We start from the raw sequence: 20,077 nt of genomic DNA, 5'->3' as shown, positions 1-20,077 counted from the left end.
CTCCGGGCTTCGGGCTCACGGGAGCGTCCCGAGAGGCCGGGGCCGCGCAGCCGGCCCTGGGCAGCGTGGGGTGCTTGCCCGAGTTGCCGTCGGTAGTCCCCCGCCCCGCGGAAAAAAGAGTGCGCTCGGAAAACGATTGGCTTTCCAGCAGGGGAGGATAAACGCGTTCTGCCCTCTCTCACAGAGATCACCACCTAACCCGCTCCCTGTACGGTTGCCCGAATGCCCTGTTTCACGAACTTCTGCAGGGAAGAAGCAGATCCCTCGTTGTCCTGGCGGCGACGGGCTGCCCCGAGCGCGGCTGCTCTGCAAGAAGTAATCCTTATGAATAAGGCTGACATAAATGGCCAATGGTGAAATTGCTACCCCCAACGTCCAGGAGTGGGTAGAAGAACAGAGAAAAGATAAAAGTTCTCCAAGGGGGTGATGAAGCAGAGGCAGGAACTGAACCCACATTTCTGGACTCCCCAAGTTACTGCCGGAGGCGCAGATCAAGCTGCCTTTTTCGGCTGTTAGAAGCATTACCCTACCATTCATTCTGCATTGTGGGTGACCTGCGCCTGGAAATCGCTACAGGCTTCCTTGCTCTGGCTAGCCCTTACACATGTTCCCCGCAGTGCTTGTGCGTGCTTTCCCAGATACATCGGTCTGCACACGCTCGTGCATATAAATTGGTATATGTAGGTATAAAGGCTTTAATTACATCTGTTACTACTATATTGCTCTTTATTTTCTTTATTAAAAGACCGGTAAGCTTTTAAAACATTAGCTTCATCCTGACATAGGTCAAGAATAGCCTCTCCCCTTGTACTTGGGGAACTAAAGCACAAGGAGACTTGGTAATTTGTTCAAATTCTGTGGAAAAGCCAAAAACATCCGATGAGTGTACCCCATTTCCCTTTTGTTGGTTTTTTTATTTCTAAACAACTGCAGTAGCTCCAAATAACGTACAGGATCTGCATATCTGAAAATGTCCGTTACCGCTGGATGGCTCAAAAGAAGGTTTGATATTCCCATGTCGCACTCCCAGGGCGAGATGAAGAGTACAAGATACTTGCAGTCATTTCTCGTATCTCAGGCCCTTAGACACAAAAAGCGTTGCCTGCAAGCGAAGCTGACCAGTGACATGGCTTCTCGATCAGCGTTTTTGTTGTTATCCTTGTGTAGGAAGTCACGACTATGATGTGTATTTCCATTGTACCAAGTCTCTGTACAGAGAACGGTCCCCAGCCCGCTCTCTTCCTTCAGCAAGCAGAGAGTCCCAGGCTCTCACTGAGCCAAATGATTCGGTGGGTTCTTAACATGAAGCAGGAATCTGAGTCCAAGGTTTAGCAGATACAGTGTTTGCCCATTGCAAAAGTTTTACATACAAAGTATGTTGTGTTTAATCGCGTGTTACATTGCCTTTTTATGGCATCGTAAACATACACAGCACTTGGCAAACAAACCATAAGGGCAATATCCATCATAAATTGCCCTTTTCCCTGATAGTCTGAAAATACGTAACAGAAGTGTCAAGCGTAGCTGGCTCCGCTTCACGGCTGGGGAACAGAGGTGAAATGATCTGTCTTGAGGACACTGAGCCATAGGTCAGGGGACCGCACCCAGGTACTGCGCTCTGCCTGGGGGGTGACTCACGCCAAAAGGGAAACGGCCACCTTGGGTTTCGGATGGTTTCTTGCTCATTTGGGGTTACGGACAAGCAGCCAGACCTTTGTGTGAAAATCATCACCCATTCACTCATCATTCACTCCCGTGCAGGGCTACCCACGTGTGTCATCTGGGAGCCGGGACCATTGTCTCCATACTGGGCTCAAACCAATTTGCTGCAGCTTTTCAGGTTTGCTGTGTATTACTGGGGCTGTGGTGAGTGCCCATGAATATATTCTTCCCTTGTGACAAACAGGAGATAGAATGGGTTGGTATGGACATCTCTTGTTTAAGCTGCCGCGCTTCACATCACATCTATAATGAGCAGAGAGCACGCACGGCCAAATACCACCGCTCAGCTAACGAGCGTGAACTGGTTGGTTTAACCTTCCCTGTGGAAGGACTCATGCTGTGCACGTGTTGTCCCTTTCCCTGCTGTGAACGCGAGAAGCTGCATTGTGCAACACCTTTCTCAGACCACCTGAAAGAAATGGACGTTGAAGGGCAGAGCGTGGACTTGGGGACGTTATACCTCAGGCCCACAAAGGGAAGCCACCAGTCTATTGCCGGTCTTACGACACCGAGGAGTGCCATTACCGCAATAGGTAGGGCAAACGATGGAAAGATTTCTTCTGCTTTGAACAGGCTTTGTATCGGGTCTCTGAGGACTGCTGAGGAGGTGTTGAAAATGCCACTGCCTTTCACTGTGCTCTCCCTTAGTCCCACGGAAATATTGTTCTCTCCGTCCTCTGAGGCTGGGTTAGCTACATTCGTTTTGAAGTCACATTGGCTTCTTACCAGCTGGTGGTGCTGGTAGCAGAGGAGGCTGGAGGCGCCGCTGGATACACGTGCCACCTATTGCTTGCGAAGGATAGTTGGGCCAGTCCATTTCTCCCGGGGCCCTAGCGAGGGTCAGACGCTCAGCTGGGGTTTAGAGAATTATACCTCAGCTCCTGGCTATACAATAACTTCCTTTGTCAGCTTGGGCAAGTGAGCAAGAGTGTGTTCACGCTGCCCAGGTTTGGTACGTTGTTTAGGCAGCTGCTACTCCTGTGTAGTTCTGAGAGAGACAGACTCGTCCACGGCAGGGTTTGGAGAAGTCTAATTGAAATTCAAATACCTGTCTCTACCCATCAGCTTTCCATACAGGAAAGAGAGGGAATTCTCCACCTTTGGTGTCTAAGTTCTCAGGCAGTATGAATATCCCTCTTAGTATTTCCATATCGTGTCCTCTACTGGCCCCGTGGCATTGTTTTCATAAGGAAAAGTGCTCTGAAGACTGAAAGGAACTCACATGCCATGAATGGATCAACTGTGAGTGATACTCCACAATAGGACCCTTGGGAAGGGCCTCCAACCCCTCCATCCTCTCAAGGTTCAGTGGTTTTGGAAACAGCATTGCCCGAGGGGCTGATTACCCTGGCAGCGATGGGTGGTGGTCACACGCTGAAGCTTAGCTCAGCCTTGCAGATAAGAGGCCAGTTACCTGCGCGGAGGTTTGGAAGGAACGTAAACTGCTCGCGCTCACACACACGCAGAGAAATCAATGGCTAATATCAAGGGGTTCCAGAGCACCAAAACAATCAAATAAATGTCTGGTTATTGCTCTGCCCTATGTAAAAATGAACGTGCGGATCCATCACCCCTTATTTAAAGTGGATCCACGGAATCAGATTCCACTGTTTCTCTACGGAAAAGCTGGTCTTTGTGCAAAGATCAGATGTGGCAACAAGCCAGCAGTAAGGTTGCCCTGTATACCGATACCTGTGTTTTTCTCCTTTCTTCCAAATAAAGCTCCGTTCCAGAAACGTCTCTCCGTCTCACAAACACCAGCACTCTCTTCTTTTCCAAGAGGTTTAATCAATTACCTGCCTTCCCATGCGCGCTGTGTTAATTTCAGAATTCTCTTTGTGCGTTACCAACAGCATTTTGTTGGTTTTGGAGAATTTTCAAAAAATCCCTGTCAGGCATAAGACAGCTTAGTCAACCTCTTTGTGCTTGTAATTTATTCAGTCCTTGCTGTCAGCACACACGAGTGCTAGGGCTGCCAGGCATAGCTGGAATTTTGCGCATGTGAGTTAAGCCCGCAGCGGCGGCACTGGGATCGGCAGCCTCTGGGCTGGTGGTGGTGTGCACGCTCTGCTCGGTACGCAAGCACTAGGCGGCCCGCGGTACCCCTGACGCGGTGCAGGAGGGCTGTCATCAGGGTTGATGTAATCACAGCGCAACTTTGCCGACCTGAGAGACTGGAGAGAGCCGTTAGGCGCTTTACAGCGTGCTTGGTGCTGCGCTTGCAATCAAACGTGATTGTTGCCGACTGCAGATTAAATCCGTAACTGTCACTTTTTAACGCTATTTCACTGCTATTCACCGTCGATTTCTCGGGTATTCCTTACTGCGTTCCTCCTCTAGTCTGGGTCCTGTCAGTGGAAGTATCTCTTTATCGAGCCATTTGGAGTATTTTTCGGCCAGCAGCTTTCGTGCGGACCGGTAGAACAAAAAGGGTCAAACCTCACTGAAGTCAAGGGGAGTTTTGTCACTGCCAGAGTGCAGCTCGGACTTCATGCACAGGGTGCTTGTCTCTTGTCTGGAATTCAGAGTAGTTCTCGAAGGGGAAGAAACAGTCTAACTAGAGGAAGATGTTTTTCTTAGTAAGTAAAACATATACTGAAAACCCCTGCTATTGTCCAGATACACAAAAGACAGAACTGACCTGTACAGAATGCCACGTAATGCTTTTCGAAGCGCCAAGGTTTTCCTAAAAAAGCTCTTACTCTGCTTTTATAGACGGGGAAACTGGGACAGGGCCCAGTCATATAGCCCGAGGTCACACGGAGAGTTGGTGACAGGTTCCCCTGGGCCAGCAAGGTCCCATCCCATCAGTAAGGCATTTTTCCTGAGTGACAGGAGGTAGACACCCGAGTTACAAGACATAGCAAGGCGCATAGGAGAGAAACATTGCCCAGAGCTCCTTGCGGATGGCAAACAGCGACCAGGTCCAGCGTATGAGGATTCTCTTCCACCAGCTGGAGTTGGATAGCATCCGAAGTGAGTCTGGCCAGCCCCAGTCCCGTCTCCTCACCTCAGCCCTCACCCTCTCCTTTCCAGCTCTTACTGCTGTTTGCCATGGCTTTTAATCAAGTTCCGCGTACTAGAAGCTGGTTCCTCCAGGCCTGCTTCGGTCTAACTCTTCAAGTAAAGTCCAGGTTTCAGCACACTGCTAACCACAGTCTAGTAAGGCAAATTTTTATGCTGTTTAGCTCAACCTGGGTTGAGTTGGATACACCAGAGGCAGAATTGCTTTGCTTAGTAATTTCTCACCCACATTTAAAGAAAATAAAAACAAGGGTTGCCTGGCAACCCTTGGAGAGGAGTTACCTGGCAGGACAATGGAGAAAATACTGCTTTTATTCTGGGTGAAGCAATACTCTTAAATAATTGCCACTCGCAGTTTCTGTATTTGAGCGAGCTCCGTTGATTCAGCTCCTCTTTGGCTTTGGTCTGTCTCTGTGCAGGACATGCTGCAAGGCTTTTTTTTTTTTTTTTTTAGGTCTCTGGCACTTTTTCCACCCAAGAACATATCAGAATATCAGGATATTTATAGTGTTTGTGGAACCATAAATCATTATTAGAGTGATAGGCCGTGGGCAAAACAAGCAAAATAAGGCTTAAAACAGACACTCCCTCTAACTAAATGGTTTTGAATCACCAATCCACAGCCTTCAAGTCAGCAGAATTCAGTTTGAGCAGACTCTGGGATGTCAAACACGAGAAGAGTAGCCACCCTTCACAAACAGAGGCGCACAAAAGACTCTGCCATAAACCAAAGCCACGATCAGTTTCAGTATTTCGGACCTGGCCATATCAGATCGTAAGTGGGCTTCAGAGGTGGCAATGGACTCCAAAATTTCTGGCCAGACTCCAGAGGCATACGCAGTGAGCTCGGCAATGAAGGTGGACAGTTTCTGACAGAAGCTGAACCTCTCTCCCATTTCCCACCACGTTGATTTTCCAGAGGTGCAAAGGGCCCGGCACCCAGCTCTGCACGGAGACGACATCTGCACTGAAGCTTATGGTAAATCTCAATTAAAGCCTCCCTTCCAAACGTCTAACAGGGAATTGAAACCTGCTTTTCTCATCTGATCTCAAAAACTCCAGGCTTTGCTGTTTATTCAATTATTCTTTGATCGTGTCAACCACTGGCTTCCTACCTTTGGCTCACCCAAGAGGGGGGATCTTTCCCTCTTGGTCACCACCTGCCTGGCACACACTGTGCTAGAAGTTCCGTATTTGAGGAAATAATTCTTTAGGCGTTCGCCTGAAAAAGGAAAGCTTTGTTGGCTGAGCCTCTGCTGGTAGAGAGCAAGTAGAGAGCTGAGGGTGTGACCTTCCACCTGCACATTGGATTTACAGCCGTGGAGTCCATTGCTGAGGAAACATTAGCCGGGAAGCCCGGAGGATTATTTCCATGAAGGAAGGAGGACCAGGCTGCGCTGCTAGAGCAGGTAGGCGGCTTGATCTGAGGAAAGAGAACCATAGCCTGGCCAAAACTGTAGTGTCTTCTAAGTCAGAGGTCTCAGTAAGCGCTGTCCCTTCAAAGCTTCTGGCCAGTGAGATGGCCTCTCTCCGGGCAGAAGGAATTACACGCAAACGCCAGATTCAGAGCGATCACAGAGTAACAACCTGAGAGATGTTCTGATGAGCGAGAGCCACGTTGCAGTCTTCAGCTGTTCAGAAAACAGAAGTCGTAACTCACCTTAAGAGCCGAGACTTGTACATGTATGCACGTACATAAAAAAGTGGTGGGTTTGGTTTTTCTTTTAGGTAAACCTAAACTCCTCGCCTTCTGTTTGCTCAGCCTGATACACACGGATTTCTGTGTTTTGTAATCTTTGTAACCATGAGAACTAGACATTTTTCTGGTTTCTTAAAATGAAAACTTAGATTCTCTCACCATTTCTTACCCAGTAGGACTACAGGTTGTAAACAAATTCTAAACATTGTATGATCTGTGATAGTCACAAGCGCTGGCAGCTGGGGGGAGCCAAAGAAAAAAGATTGGTCTCAGTACAGTGAGCACAAAGTACTATGCACAGCTTTCAGCTGGAGGAACTAGTCAGGTCAGGGGTTGTCCCATTTTCTGACTACAAGGACATAGCCTATGTCTGGATTCAGGGACTGGCACAATGCAGGCCTGCACCGCTTCCCCAGCCTCCTGAAAGACGCGCTAGATCAAACACTGATGGCATCGAGAAAAGAACAGTTGATCCTTCAACTGTAAGATTTCACTGGTAAATAGTGAAATAATGTCTGAGCAGGACTGCACACCATTTATTCTATTTTCAGCTCCGCTTACTAGGAAAACAAGTAGAAATTAACAAAGAGGTTGAGAAAGCAAGCTCTTCACCAAAGAACTGACAAGTTCCCCAAGAGCTCATGTGCAGGACTGCCTGCCTGCCTGACGGAAGGGTCATTTCCCAAGTCATGGTTAGGGTATAGACTGTCTCTTCGTATCATTTCACACGAACCACCACAGTTCTGCCAGACACCAGTGGTTTCTGATCGCTACCCCATCAGATGACCCCAAGGTGGAGGATGTTTTTTCTAGTAAGACAAAGAGCAGCCCTGTTCCTTTCAGCTCTGCAGGAAACCTTGGGAAAAGCAACTGACACCTAACCAGATGTAAAGAGACAAGCAGTAGGGTTCCAAGAGGGCACTAAGCATACGTGAGGAACGAAGAAATTACTTGACACAGTATTTCTTAACACTTCTCCAAAGACTGGGCTGATTTTTTTTTCCAGCGTTGTGCCCGATCACATCCACTCGACACCTACCACAGGAACTGTGCTTACAGAAGATTAAGCGAACAAATGCAAACTGGTGCCAAGAAAAGAGAAGAAAATAATCTGTCAGCTCCGTTAATTGGACTTCTGGCTTGCTTGTTGTCAGCAGCACTTGCTTCCCCGAGTTGTCTCAGCAGTTCCCTGGGGCTGGCTCACATCAAAACTGTCACGGGCGTTCATCCACTTCGAAACATTTTCACACCCCAAGAAGTGGCACCTAGCCCATTTCTCTTTTCCGTGGGTCAAGGGGTGAGATTCTCATGAACCACAGCTCTGTAATCTCCCAGGGACCAACTGCGGTTGTTACCTGTGCCCTTTGCTCACTATTGGACAGGTGGAGAGGAGCAGAGCCATTACTGTTCATGAAATTCAGCTGCTATCTGCCAGCTATTTTAAGGTAGAGAAATGCATGTTCCATTCCAGACTTTTGTGGATTGGTGGATATGTTTGGTATCAGCTGGAAAGGTGGCTAAACTAACAGAATGCCCAAGATTCCCAACTTCAAGGAAACAGGGATTTAATTCAAAGGTTCCTAAGTTGACCACTGCAAAGAGCTTAAACTGAAACTCTGGAATGACTGCTTTGGAATGCTGAGCCAGTTATTTTCAGGGTGAAATATGACCGATACTACAGTTCTTAGCACTCGGCACGGTAAATGCCCCTAGTTACCAAATACACGGGAAAACTCTTTAATCTTGGACTTCCTGAGCAAAGTAAAACAATACCTTTGCCAGCCCTTACGGCTGCGCGCCGTACCACGGGATAGTGAAAACAGGCACGCCTCTGTTAAACAGAGGCGCATCTACTCCCACCCAACCAATCAGCCCCCGCATTTCAACAGTTCTTGTGCTTCTCTAGCTACTCTGGGCACCTTCTCCCCACCCCACCTCACCAGGACATCCTGCGTAGCTAGCTGCATTGGGCTTTTTGCTGGTGAAGACAGATTGTTCCCTCCTAGGACAGGAGGTCTTTCAATCCTGCGATGTGATCCCTTTTGTTTTGGAACCAAACCACCTTAATGTCAAACTACACACACTTTCTCCTTTGTTTTTTCCTCTCCAGATTTTAACAAGTGTACTAGAAAGTACATTTATCCAGCGCTGTACATAAGCACAGTAGTTTATAGGACACAGATGCCGATTTTTATGCCAAGTGACATTATGTCCATGTAGAAAAGCGTACGTAGCCCGGGTCTTACCTTTATCCTCGTCCATGCTACTTGCACTGGAGGAAGGTCACGTCTGTAGCTAGCAGAACCGAGACTTAACTAAAGTAATTCCTCCTGGTGTCTTTCTGGAGGAGGCTGCAGCTGTGAAGCCTGCCTCCCCACATGTTGCTTACCTCAGGAACTGGACAAGAGGCAATTCCGGAAGCATCCGGAGCAGAATGAAGTAGTTAAACGGGGAGACACCAACTACCTTTTAGAACTGGAATTAGTAAACAGAGATTTGAAGTTGACCTGCTCCAAGTAATATCCAGGTAGTAAGAACGAGGAAGACGTAAAATGGGGAATCTCTAGAGAACACTTACTTCAGGTTGCTCACGTCTGAATAGATCAAAGTTACTTTTTGTATCATGTTATGTCTGAGCTACTTTAACTTCTACTCAATTATTTAGCATACCAAGTATGAAATAATTAGTTTCCATCTGTGTGCAAAGGTCAAGTTAAGGCAGGTAGTTCACCGATTCAGGAACAGATTAACTTCCATTCCATAGCAGTGCTCTGCTGGAGCTCCGAGGAGCTTTCCTTGGATCTGCTGCCTGTCTCAATTAGTTGTCTTTTCTCAGCTGAGATGTCATCACAACTATGGCAAAGAACTACAAACCAACTACTGCTACTGCAAGGTGACCAGGAACTGTTATGGAACAGAACATCAGAAGGAACTGCAGAGGTCAAAACCATCACAGTTCAAACAAAGAGTAGTCAAGTTCACAAACACATCCACTGGTAATTACACAGAATAATCCTACAGAACCTCCAGCTCAGGAAATTTGGTAGACTAGAGGTTGGCTAGAGGAAGGTTGACTGCAAATGCTTTCAGCTGCCTTGCCTCCATGTTAAAAACTAAGAAAATTGCCAAGAGATTGGTTTGGATTTAAAAGAAGCGTTAGAAGAGTCACTGTCACACTGAGGCACCTACAAGATTGACCACAAAATCCCTCATGCATCTTGTTTCCCCCAGAGCGGACAGAGGAAGTTTAACCAGCAGGCAGTGGTTCTAGGAAGATCTACTCACAGAGCCTGAAAGGTTCAAATAACAGCACCCTATTTCACACCATACACCAGTCTGCTCCTCCAGGATGGGCCCAGCACGACATCTACTACACCTGTATTCAGGGTGCAACAACTTACGCTAGTCTTAAATCTACTACAATTTGACAATCTCTTCATTCAGCACCAAATTCCTTTCCTTATGAGTAGGCACAGTGGTATAGCTCATAAGAAACTACCATCAAGTAAATTTGATAGAAAATCAAATACTTTAATGAAATTAGGGAGCATGAGAGTAACAGCTCAGATATACCACTAGAACTGATACTACTGGGCTGTGGGGTTTTTGCTGTTTTTTTTTTTTTTTCTTTAAATGCTCTGTTCTTCGACAAGCATGCAGATTGACAAACTACTAATTCTTCAGTGTCAAAGATCCTGAGTAAAGAATTTCAAACCACTTAAAATGAATATATAGGAAATGTCTTATGAGCTGGTGGCCTGCACACAGCATTGCACAGATAAAAATATACTACTCTCAATACACAGAGCTAAATACTTTCACATTTATCAGAATTTTCTACACAAGTCTTTTGATAGAATTCAAGTTTTGAATTTTCTGTATATATCTTCCACCTGTATTAAACAAATGCTTATTTACATTGTGGATAAAGTGTAAAGGCTAGTAAGGCCATACTCCCATACTGTACTGTAACACTGCAAAATATATATACACATGTATAACCTAATATAGGCAACAGTTCTAAAAAAGTCACCTTACATTTGTACAACATAATTGAGTCAGTATGAAAAGACAGCTTTGTTAGCACCAAGCCACTCCAATGGTTTTTATGAACTGTCTTGAGCCTTCTAGTTCCACAGGGAAGGACTGTTCAGCACAGTATTCCAACTACTGAGCAACGGAGGTCCTGCTTGCAGAACTGGAAGTCCCAAATAACACTCCACTGCACTACGGTATGCAAATTACTAAAGAGCAGGCATAGGAGCATCCAGAGACGAGTTCTGCAGTGTTATTAGGTGACACTCCAGCAGAACAGTCACCAAGACATTTATCAGATTAAGTCTTTCACATCATCCTGTTTTGTTAGTATCTTTCCTTTGGATTCATGATAGTAAGTACAGAACTGCCAGCAAAATGGACATTACTCAAGCTAGGTGGTTTACAAGCCAGGTTAACCCTATGCTGCAAAGACCAAATGGGAAAGAGCTCCACTGCTTAAATTCCAAAGGAAAGAACTTTTTACTTTATTCATCGCCTATGCCTACTGTGGCCAGGATGGTCTCGGTCATAGCGATGACTTGCTCGCTCATAGGAGCGTGAACGCTCATGCCTGTGATTTCTATAGTAGTGACTCTTCTTCTTGTACTTCCCCGAATGGTCAGAGCGCTCCCGGGATCGGCTCCTGGAACGTGATGAACTCCTGCTGCGTGATTTCCGTGGTTTGTGTGTTGAGTACTTGTAGTCTTTTGATTTCTTGTAACTTCTCACCTTGGAACCTTTGTAGCTAGAACTGTGGTTGAACTGTCTTGGAGGAGAGTCACTGCGGCTCCTGGAACGGCTGTGGGATTTGGAACCGCTTGATGTGGAGTAACTTTCACTTTTCCTATGGAAAGAGAAAAAGAACAGGAGGGAAAGCATATGATTTTCTTAATATTAAATAGAATTACTCTACATTACTATTAGCACCTAAATGTAGTCACAATACATACATACACACTTTAAGTACCATATAGACAAATGCTTCTCACTTATAGAGCCAAGGTGTGCAAGCACAGTTTGAGACCAGGCACTTGATTCTGTATTCTGTTGTTCAGTATCCCATGAAAAGTAATCTTGTGTCCCAGACTTGATCACATCTGGTTACCGTAGAAATCCTGATTTGTAGAAACTCAAATCCGTTTGGAGTATAGTAGTCATGTCTCAGTTTTAGATTTTTTTCCTTCACTACTTAGAAAACATGCGTGAACAGCTAAGAGTAACTGCCAGATTCAAGTGCTGCCAACAAGACAAAAGGTAAAACCACTTCTCCTGCTTCAGTTACAGTAATACTGTCACCAAAACGCCCAAGTTTGGAGTTAATGTTCCTGTCTCTTTGATTACCCCTCTATGGGTAGCATGGTTATATGCTGAACTTCAAAGTCCGAGGCAGTACAGAAAGCAGATTTTAAAGATGTTTCATTAAATTCAACACGTTAATACAAAGCCATACTTTTATCAGTACACACCCAAACCCAATGGGACACAGACTGTTGAATAAGTCAAACTTGCTTTGACTGAGGAGCACGAACCTCTACTACTCTCAACTACATACCAAACAGGATCATTTTGTATTTCATAAATTATGGTTTTGCAGGAGCAACTGCCAATGAGACGAAGGCTGCAGTTAAGAGTTCATCTACTGCAGAAAACGCTTTAACTACCCCAATACAGTTCAGTAAAAACAAAGGTTGTAGCCACAAACACCCAGCTTTAAACATAAAAAACCCAAAACAACAAATAAACCCTGCTGCTTGGTGGGACCTATGTCACCAACAAACAGGCTGACATTCAAAAATGTCCCAATATGCTTACGCTCTCCTTTCAATCTATTTGGCCCAGGTACGACAAGGTCAGACACTGCAACTCCCTTGACCTGTGAGCCAAGACAGTACAACTCTTAGCCATAACGTTTCTGGAGCTTTAACTAGCAGCACATACTGCCACGTTATTTCTCTGCCTCTTGTTGAGAAACTACCAAAACTCACTCTGGGAAATTTTAGTCTGGGAGCTTCTCACAGCACGCCCTTCTTTTACAATAGTATGTACCTGTGCTTAGGGGATGCGGATCTGGATGGAGATCTTGAATAACTTTGATCTCTACTTCCACTTCGACTTCTGCTTTCTCTTCCTTTCTGAACGCTGCAAGAGACAATGAACAGTAAGTTATTTTGCTTAAAGTAGTAACGGGAAAAAATAAGCATCTTCATTATGAAAGCCTTACCCGTTTACTGGGCTATTTGAACTCATTCTTTTTGCTCCCTCTGTTTTCCTCTTAGCATTCTTCATTGCCTGAACAGGTAGCGGTGAAGGTTTATTTCCTTTAACCTCTTTTGGAGACTCTAGAAAAACAAGCCTTTGTTACCTTATTTTGAAAGTATGGGTAGCGACTGAAAGAAGGACTGAAGCCTCCCCTCGCCCCGTTTCATCATCTTTGCAATAATCAGTACCGTATACATGCAGTTTGCATATACGTGCACACATGCACGCACACACAGCCACCCGCAGGAGGCAGATCTGAAGAAGCTCACAGGACGCAGAAGCTGATCTGAAACATTTCTGCCAAAATATTGAAGTAACACCAGGGAGTTAACTGCAATAGTAACACATTGCTTTCAAAGGCACTTCAGGAAGGCAGAACAGCAACTTCCTTTTCCTGCCTATTGTTTAGTATCTTTTTAAAGGTAAACTGAGGAGGAAGATGGTGTTACCTTCTAGGCAAGGCATGCACCAGACTGGAAACTTTAGACCAAGTATGCAGGAAAATACTCACCACCTGTCACCCAAAAATACTACTCCTGCCAGAGTTCCTAATCGTACCTCTGCTTTAATATTGCTTTAGCGTAACATGCCAATTGCAAGTATTTGTTCGAGTTTATTGCAAAACCACATAAAAGCAAGACCCTGTACTGTATGTTTAAACTAGCCTTAATTTTAGACTAATTTGATTTTAGCCTTTATCTGTTTCAAGAAATTACAAAGTTCCAATGCTATTCAAACTCTGCCATTTGAATAGTTGCTAGAAGCCAGCTTAAAAAAAAAACCAAACAAAAACAACCAACCACCAACCAACCACGCTGTATACACATACCAAAAGGGTAAATATACATTTAAGATGAGAAGGAGTTATTAAAAACCAAGTTATCCACTACTTACCATTTTTCGGGATAGGGGAAAATCCTGATGTGTTATCCAAACTTGGGGCTCCCTCAGGTACTAGACCTTTAGCTTGTGCTTTTGCCTCTTCGATAGCTAATTTCTTCTTTTCTACTTTACTTTCCAGATCAGATAAATCAACCTGCCAACACAGGAGCACCACTTACAACAAAACTTAATAAACCAGACTTTCTGCTTACTCACTTATTGGGGGGGGGGGGGGGATCAAAAGAAGCCTTTTTCTATCACTTATGGGGGGGGGGGGGGGGGAGAATCTAAAGAGACCCAGACACTGTGACTACTATCCTGTTCCACTTAATGTCTTGCAGCTAGTTTCAAATGGAATAAGGTTTTCCAACTCATGTTCTAAGCGGCAGCTTTTAATGAAGGCTCACAATATGAAAAAGCAGCAAACCTTTTTCCGAGTATAGAGTTGCAAAATTTTTAAGCAGATTTCTTGAATTTCCTCCTCTGTTGCTCCAAAGAGTAAAAACCAGTGTGGACGATTAGGAAGTGGAATCTGGAAGGGAGGGGAAGACATGCTCATTTTTCCGCTTCCATTAAAAAAACTAACAAACTTGAAATTAATGGAACTGTATGCTCACCTCCAGCGTCCTAGCTGCGAGGTAAATACATGCACAGGCAATGCTTTCTGGCTGGAATCTTACAAAGACATCTGTTCTCAGGCTATCATTCATGTAATTCCTGAAAGACAGGATATCGGCAAAGTTGCATGGCACTGCAAAGTTGTTTGGTGGTTTTTGGGTTTTTGTTTTTACTTCTACAAGGACTATTTCTTTCTGCATTCAGTTACTAGACTTCAACATTATACTCCTGTAAATCTAAAGAAAAGTTGTGTGACTTTACTAAAAAAAATAAAAAATCATAAAGAAAATAAAAATCCCTCAAGGGGAGGGATGTGACAGAAATTAAGTTTGATTGACTGACTGGCTGCTGAAATTCAGTTTGTGAACTGAAAATTCACTTGTGAAAAAGAGAACCAATTTTAACTTCACTTTTCCTTCTGGATCTCTACTGGCCTGCTCTCATGCAATAGACAAGTTATTTTCATCAAGACAACACACAATATAATCTGAAGTACTCAGTTATAGACTTTTAGGTTCACATGTTTCTCTGCAATAGGGCTGAGCCCAGATGGTTTGCTGAAAGCTGCAGCTCCTGTAGTAGTTCTCCCATGAAAATGCAGTCCACTTCAGCACACGTCAACTTCCACTGGAGATTTAAGTGGTCCCTTTTCCTTCAGAAGCATTATTTTCCATCCACAACAGAAATCTTTTTGATGCAAAAAGCAGCCATAGAAGAAATCAGGGTGTTTGCGAACATCAATTCAGGAGAATACTCAGTATTCAGGCAGTCTCCTCTTTGGCACATGAAATACGGTTTCCAAAGTGTCCCATTTCAGTAAGGTTGCTTAAAATGAATATTCACAGAATGAGAAAACTGTAAAATATTGCATATATTCCAGTCAGTACACTTAAGCATTATTCTTCTAAATCTTAAATACACAATGTAACTTCCTCCGAATCTGTCAGCTGACGTGCTTAGAAAGATCTAGATTTTTGAGCACATATGTCAAGCAAAGTATCAGATGGGGAAAAGCTAAAACCAGGCACGATAGAAAGTCCTCAAAATAATACGCTTTCTGAAAGTAGTAATTAACCATGTGGGTACCCAGTATACAAGGATTCACTAACCCCCAAGACATCCAAACCAGAGACCACAGTCCAAACGCTGGTAACCAGTTTACACAGGACAGACAAAAGGAACTTGAATCCCAAGAGTATCAAACTCCCACCTGCCCCAGTTGTCTTACATTCTTGTTTATACGAAGAGCAACTGCTACCCCAGAGAAGCAATGCTAAACATCAGCTCACCTTTCTGGGAGAAAGGAACTTCAAAGCCTACTTTTCTTGTCCCACTACAAAGAGAGCACAAACCTTTTGGCAAAAGAAGCAGTAAAGAAAAGCGGTGCTTCAAACATCTGGAAGTCATACAGCCTTTTTCTAATTTGCCAAATTGAAAAACACGCCTGCTTCCAAGTTTGGCCTCTGCGTATTTTCCCTGTGGGCTCAGAATCAGACACATGAGGAAATGAATCCTTGTCACAATGTTTTAAGAAAAAGGTAATGTTGTAAAAACACACATTTCAAAAAACAATTATACTGGATATCCACCAGTTTTCAGGTACTGGAAGCAACAAGCATCAGTACACAAACATGTTATTTTAACATCTGAACCATTTCTCAATTGGTGTAATTTTGCCCCTCCTCACCACCTACCCCTTCTTTCGTAACAAGTAGAAAACTGGTAATGAGTAGCCCGTAACTCACATCCGAGTACTTCATGCAATGGAACTGGGAAATCTGGTAGTGGGAAGTTTCTCTAAGTCCTATGTATTACATTTGACTCCAAGCTTCACACATCTACTCAAATGTTTAACTAGTTTACAAAGGGAAACTAGATTTCACGTTTTGTTGTGTTAATTCATCCCTTTAAGACTTAAATCCCACCTTAATTTGCTTTATCATTTAAGAATACATCATTTTAACAGTTATAGAAATATAACATTAAAAAAATCTTTCAGAACTTCAACAATCAGGTTATAAAATATACAACAATCAAAAGGCACAATAAAAATAAAAGTAAAAAAGCATAAGCACAAGAAGCAGTTGGCCAGTTACTATACTATCATGTATATACCACCTGTCTAGAGTCAGCCTTCTCTTTGTAGAGCCTGCTTTGGTTTGACTGAAGACGGCAGCTATCCCTGCACCATAGCGCTTGGGCAGCAGAGGAGAAGTCTTAGTCACTTACCCTCAGAGGCTACCCTTTGATTAAAAGAGTACAGAAAAGAAAAGTCAAAACTGGTTCTCTACACACAGGTCACAGTACCAGACAGTTCAGTCAGCAGAAATATGATCTTTGGATTCACTCAAGGTTTTTAAACCACAGTATTGTTAAAAAGCATTATTGTTTAAAAGCATTATCTATTTGTTAAGTTTAAGACCTGGAATTTTACATAAGCTTCCCATCCCCAAGAAAATCTTTACTGTAATGAGAGCGACAAGGCAGAGGACATTTCTTGGCAAACATGAAAACATTGAGTTTATCCAGTCTTAGAAGCTGACATCTTGCATTATCCATATAGATAAAAGAAATTTATCTGTGCCGAGTTTTTGATACACCTGTAATCAAGCTCAAGCCCTGGGAAAAGCCATTTCCCAGCACTGGTAACAGACTTTAACTACACATAATTTTCTCCGAAGAACAAAAAACAAGAAAACCCTACAACCCACTCAACATTTTCCCTTCAGCTGAAAAGTAAAAGCAGAGAGGAGGGAAGTGAGAAGTCAGGGTGGAAAGCTACCTTACCATTAAAACAGTGCCTCTAACTTAAGAGGCCGATCAACATTTGGGTAGTAGTTTGGGGCACGCCAAGAAACACTGGAGCTGTCTGGTGTGGCCCACAATCATTTCTGAGCAATGTTGCCCAGAGTGCCTCAAGTGACATATTTCTGCTACTGCCCCTGCTGGTCTCTTAAAACAAAGAAAATCAACTTACCATGAAGTCTGGACCAGGTGTTGGTTACGTTCACATTCTAATACCTGAAGGTACATAACGATTATCTGGAAGATATGGGTTATTGAGTTATTAACAAGAATCTCGAGAGCCACCTATTTATTTCAGAGGGACATCCATGAGGCATCTGTTATTCTCTTTCAAGTTCTAAAACACTCCACATGCGATGTGAGAGTGTTTGCAACATCCCCAGTGTTTTATCCACACAGCTTCTGCTCTCCAATGCAAAAGTGTGCACGAGTTGACACTCAACCAGATCTGACCTTCCTAGCTCTCCGTCTTCTGAGCTCAGTCATCATGCTATTCATCTAGATGTCTTGTCTTCAACTGTTTTCAAGCTAGGTATGTTCTCCTATACAATTCACGATTCCTTTTTAGCTGTAACTTGGGAGAAAATATTGCTAGCTGCAATAAGCAGTAACAGAAGTATAACAGTATTTGCAGAGAACGGATCTAACATGTTGTGTGTCACTGGTTTATTCTGTTCTAGTTTTTTTCTTAGGTTTGAAAGGAAAACAAGGATGCAGATAAAAAGATTAATAGCAAAAATTCCTAACAATTAACAAACAAGTACAACTGTCCTCTGGGGTACCGGTAACATGAGTGAATTTTGAAAGTCAAGTAGGCTTAAAGAGACCTTAAGACAGCAGTAGCTTTTAAAGGAAGAAAAAGAGCAAGATCCCAGGTTCTGCTGGCACAGAAGTAGGAGGTTCTTTTACCACATTTAGCTACTTAAGGCATAATGCTAATGGTACTAAAGCACCAGCTTAAAACATTTGCAGCAGTTACATCCTCCAAGTATCATCCTAGGCTGACATGAGATACTTAAATATTGAGAATTGTCTCATTTCTAGTCAAGCCCTTCACACCCGAGTGTACTTTTTAGAACATGAGAAACACTACTAACTAGCTCATACGGGTTTAATAACCTCAGCATGTTTCCACAAGGAGTGATCATGACACACTGTTTCTTATAATAGGATTTCACAACCCTAGGTCTCCAAATTCCTTTCTCCTTAAGAATCTATGTTTAGTTGACGTTTTCTAACACCAAAGCTACTACTTATATAATTTGACTTCAAGGAATACTCAGCATCTGCATCCACCTCCAGTCGTCATTCAGCAGTGATACAAGACCAACTAGTAAGACTCTCTTAAATGAGAAAGAAAACATTGGGAACATAAGAAGCTAGCTTTACTGAATTAACTAACGTTATCATGTACAAACCATACAGCTTCCATGCAGTTACACAGTCTACTCAAAGCATTTATAGCATATGAAACACCGATTATAAAGTTAACTTATACAGTACAAACCTTATGAGGGTGCTTTACATGAACACAAAATCCCAACTCCTTTAACACTCTTCTTTCTGCCTTAATAATTTGATTCTTCAAGTTCACATATTCTTGATCCAGTATTAGAGGCACAGGTTTTCTGCAAGACAATTTCAAATTCTGAAGAAGATAATCTTAACCTCAACGACTACTCATATGCAGGTTAAATCATGTTCGTGTAAAAGTAAGAGACATCATTATTTATAACACCAAGAATATTTACTTAATAAAATGGGTCAACTCACTTTTCTCCTTCATGAGATCTCTTCAAGATGTTCCCTGATTTATGAAACAGGGAATGATACTATCGTTGGCCCATGAAGTTTAATAATTAAAATAAAACATAAATACTTCAGATTGTTTCAAAGTCTAAGCTTACTTTTTTTCCCGTAGATGTCTAAGGCGATGGAACACGTTAATTACATCCCTTATGCGTCTTGGTGCTTCTTCAATTTTGGATGCCAGATGAACACAGGCCATTGACACATGCTGAAATATAAGTATTGCAAGATACTGATGTTTTGCTCAAATCAGGACCTGATCGCCTCCAACAGCTTAAGGAGGGATAACAAGAGAAAACGGTGGTAAAACAAGGAAATACTAAAAATTTGACAAAATCAGTACTATGTAGGTTTGTAAAATCATGTTGATCAATAAGTAAAATCTACAGGCTAGTTACCAACACTCTGATCGCATCTAGCTTGACAACTTGCCAAAACAGATCAAGGATTAAGTATATGGCTACAAACATTACATCTTTTAATATTTTCAGCTTGACAACTTGCCAAAACAGATCAAGGATTAAGTAATGTTTGTAGCCATATACATCTTTCAATATTTTCTTACCTCCATGGAATGCTTCACAAAAGACTTGGTATAAAAAAAACGCTGAAATAGCACCTGTCCTGTAGCCATAGCCACCTAAAAAGGAAGTAACCACAACAGGTATTAACAAAACAACTGCCAGTTCCAGAAAGAAATTACCTAGAATGATTTCAACAGATTTAAGACCCAGAAGACTAGCTAAGCTGTATTTTAGTATGGGAGTAAGTTCAGTGCTACCTAAGGAGAACTAGCACCCCTACCTCAGTAACAAATTAAGTAGCCCAAAATGTTATCAACATCACAAACGCTGTAAGTCAAATACATAGGTTAAATCGCAAACTTCTTTATGAAGTATGAAAACATGCTACAAATTAAATAAATTTAAAAAACACCCCCAACAACCCAAACACTAGCGCCCAATAAAACTGAAAGTTATGACAGTACGCCAGAAAAAACTCTACTTTGTGGGCATGGAAGAAGGGGGGAATCTAGTCATAAGGCAATTTGAGCGGCTGAGACTCGGCAGCTAGAAGATGCCTGGGGAGTTTTACACTCGGAGAGCAACGAGACTGTTCGCGATTGGAATTCGCCAGGAAACAAAACCTTTCCGAGGTCGCTACAATTCAAAGGAGTCCCAAGAAGTCCTTCTTTTCGCAAGCCCCGATCTTAAAAAAAAA

At 43.2% G+C, this 20,077-nt stretch overlaps 2 protein-coding genes across 5 annotated transcripts in view; both read right to left on the bottom strand.

Moving 5' to 3' along the window:
• Nucleotides 1–6,429, bottom strand: part of LOC103894780 (C-factor) — a 17,482-nt gene extending 11,053 nt beyond the window's left edge. Inside the window, exons 1-2 of the mRNA XM_009274236.1 lie at nucleotides 6,407–6,429; nucleotides 3,801–3,888 (exon numbers count right to left, since the gene is read on the bottom strand). Coding sequence (XP_009272511.1) covers nucleotides 3,801–3,888; nucleotides 6,407–6,429 — 111 coding nt within the window. The remainder of the gene's footprint in view (nucleotides 1–3,800; nucleotides 3,889–6,406) is intronic.
• Nucleotides 6,430–9,959: 3,530 nt separating this feature from the next.
• On the bottom strand, nucleotides 9,960–20,031 carry CCNL2 (cyclin L2). Of its 4 annotated transcripts, XM_009274173.2 has the most exons (11): nucleotides 19,862–20,031; nucleotides 19,422–19,496; nucleotides 18,955–19,064; nucleotides 18,555–18,675; nucleotides 17,220–17,284; nucleotides 14,242–14,341; nucleotides 14,052–14,156; nucleotides 13,637–13,778; nucleotides 12,705–12,822; nucleotides 12,530–12,622; nucleotides 9,960–11,327 (listed from the first exon to the last, which is right to left on the bottom strand). In XM_009274173.2, the coding sequence occupies exons 2-11, from the start codon at nucleotides 19,488–19,490 to the stop codon at nucleotides 10,973–10,975; spliced, it is 1,278 nt and encodes a 425-aa protein (XP_009272448.1). In that variant the 5' UTR covers nucleotides 19,491–19,496; nucleotides 19,862–20,031; the 3' UTR covers nucleotides 9,960–10,972. The 4 variants fall into 4 exon arrangements, with proteins under 4 accessions (XP_009272448.1, XP_019326289.1, XP_019326288.1 ...); XM_019470744.1 differs by lacking the exons at nucleotides 17,220–17,284; nucleotides 18,555–18,675; nucleotides 18,955–19,064; nucleotides 19,422–19,496; nucleotides 19,862–20,031 and adding an exon at nucleotides 14,739–16,456; XM_019470743.1 differs by lacking the exons at nucleotides 17,220–17,284; nucleotides 18,555–18,675; nucleotides 18,955–19,064; nucleotides 19,422–19,496; nucleotides 19,862–20,031 and adding an exon at nucleotides 14,763–16,456.
• Nucleotides 20,032–20,077: the final 46 nt, after the last annotated feature.

This window comes from Aptenodytes forsteri, unplaced genomic scaffold, assembly GCF_000699145.1.
Source record: "Aptenodytes forsteri isolate BGI_AS27 unplaced genomic scaffold, ASM69914v1 Scaffold16, whole genome shotgun sequence".
NCBI classification, from domain to species: Eukaryota; Metazoa; Chordata; class Aves; order Sphenisciformes; family Spheniscidae; genus Aptenodytes; species Aptenodytes forsteri.
This window is presented reverse-complemented; position numbering and strand designations above follow the sequence as displayed.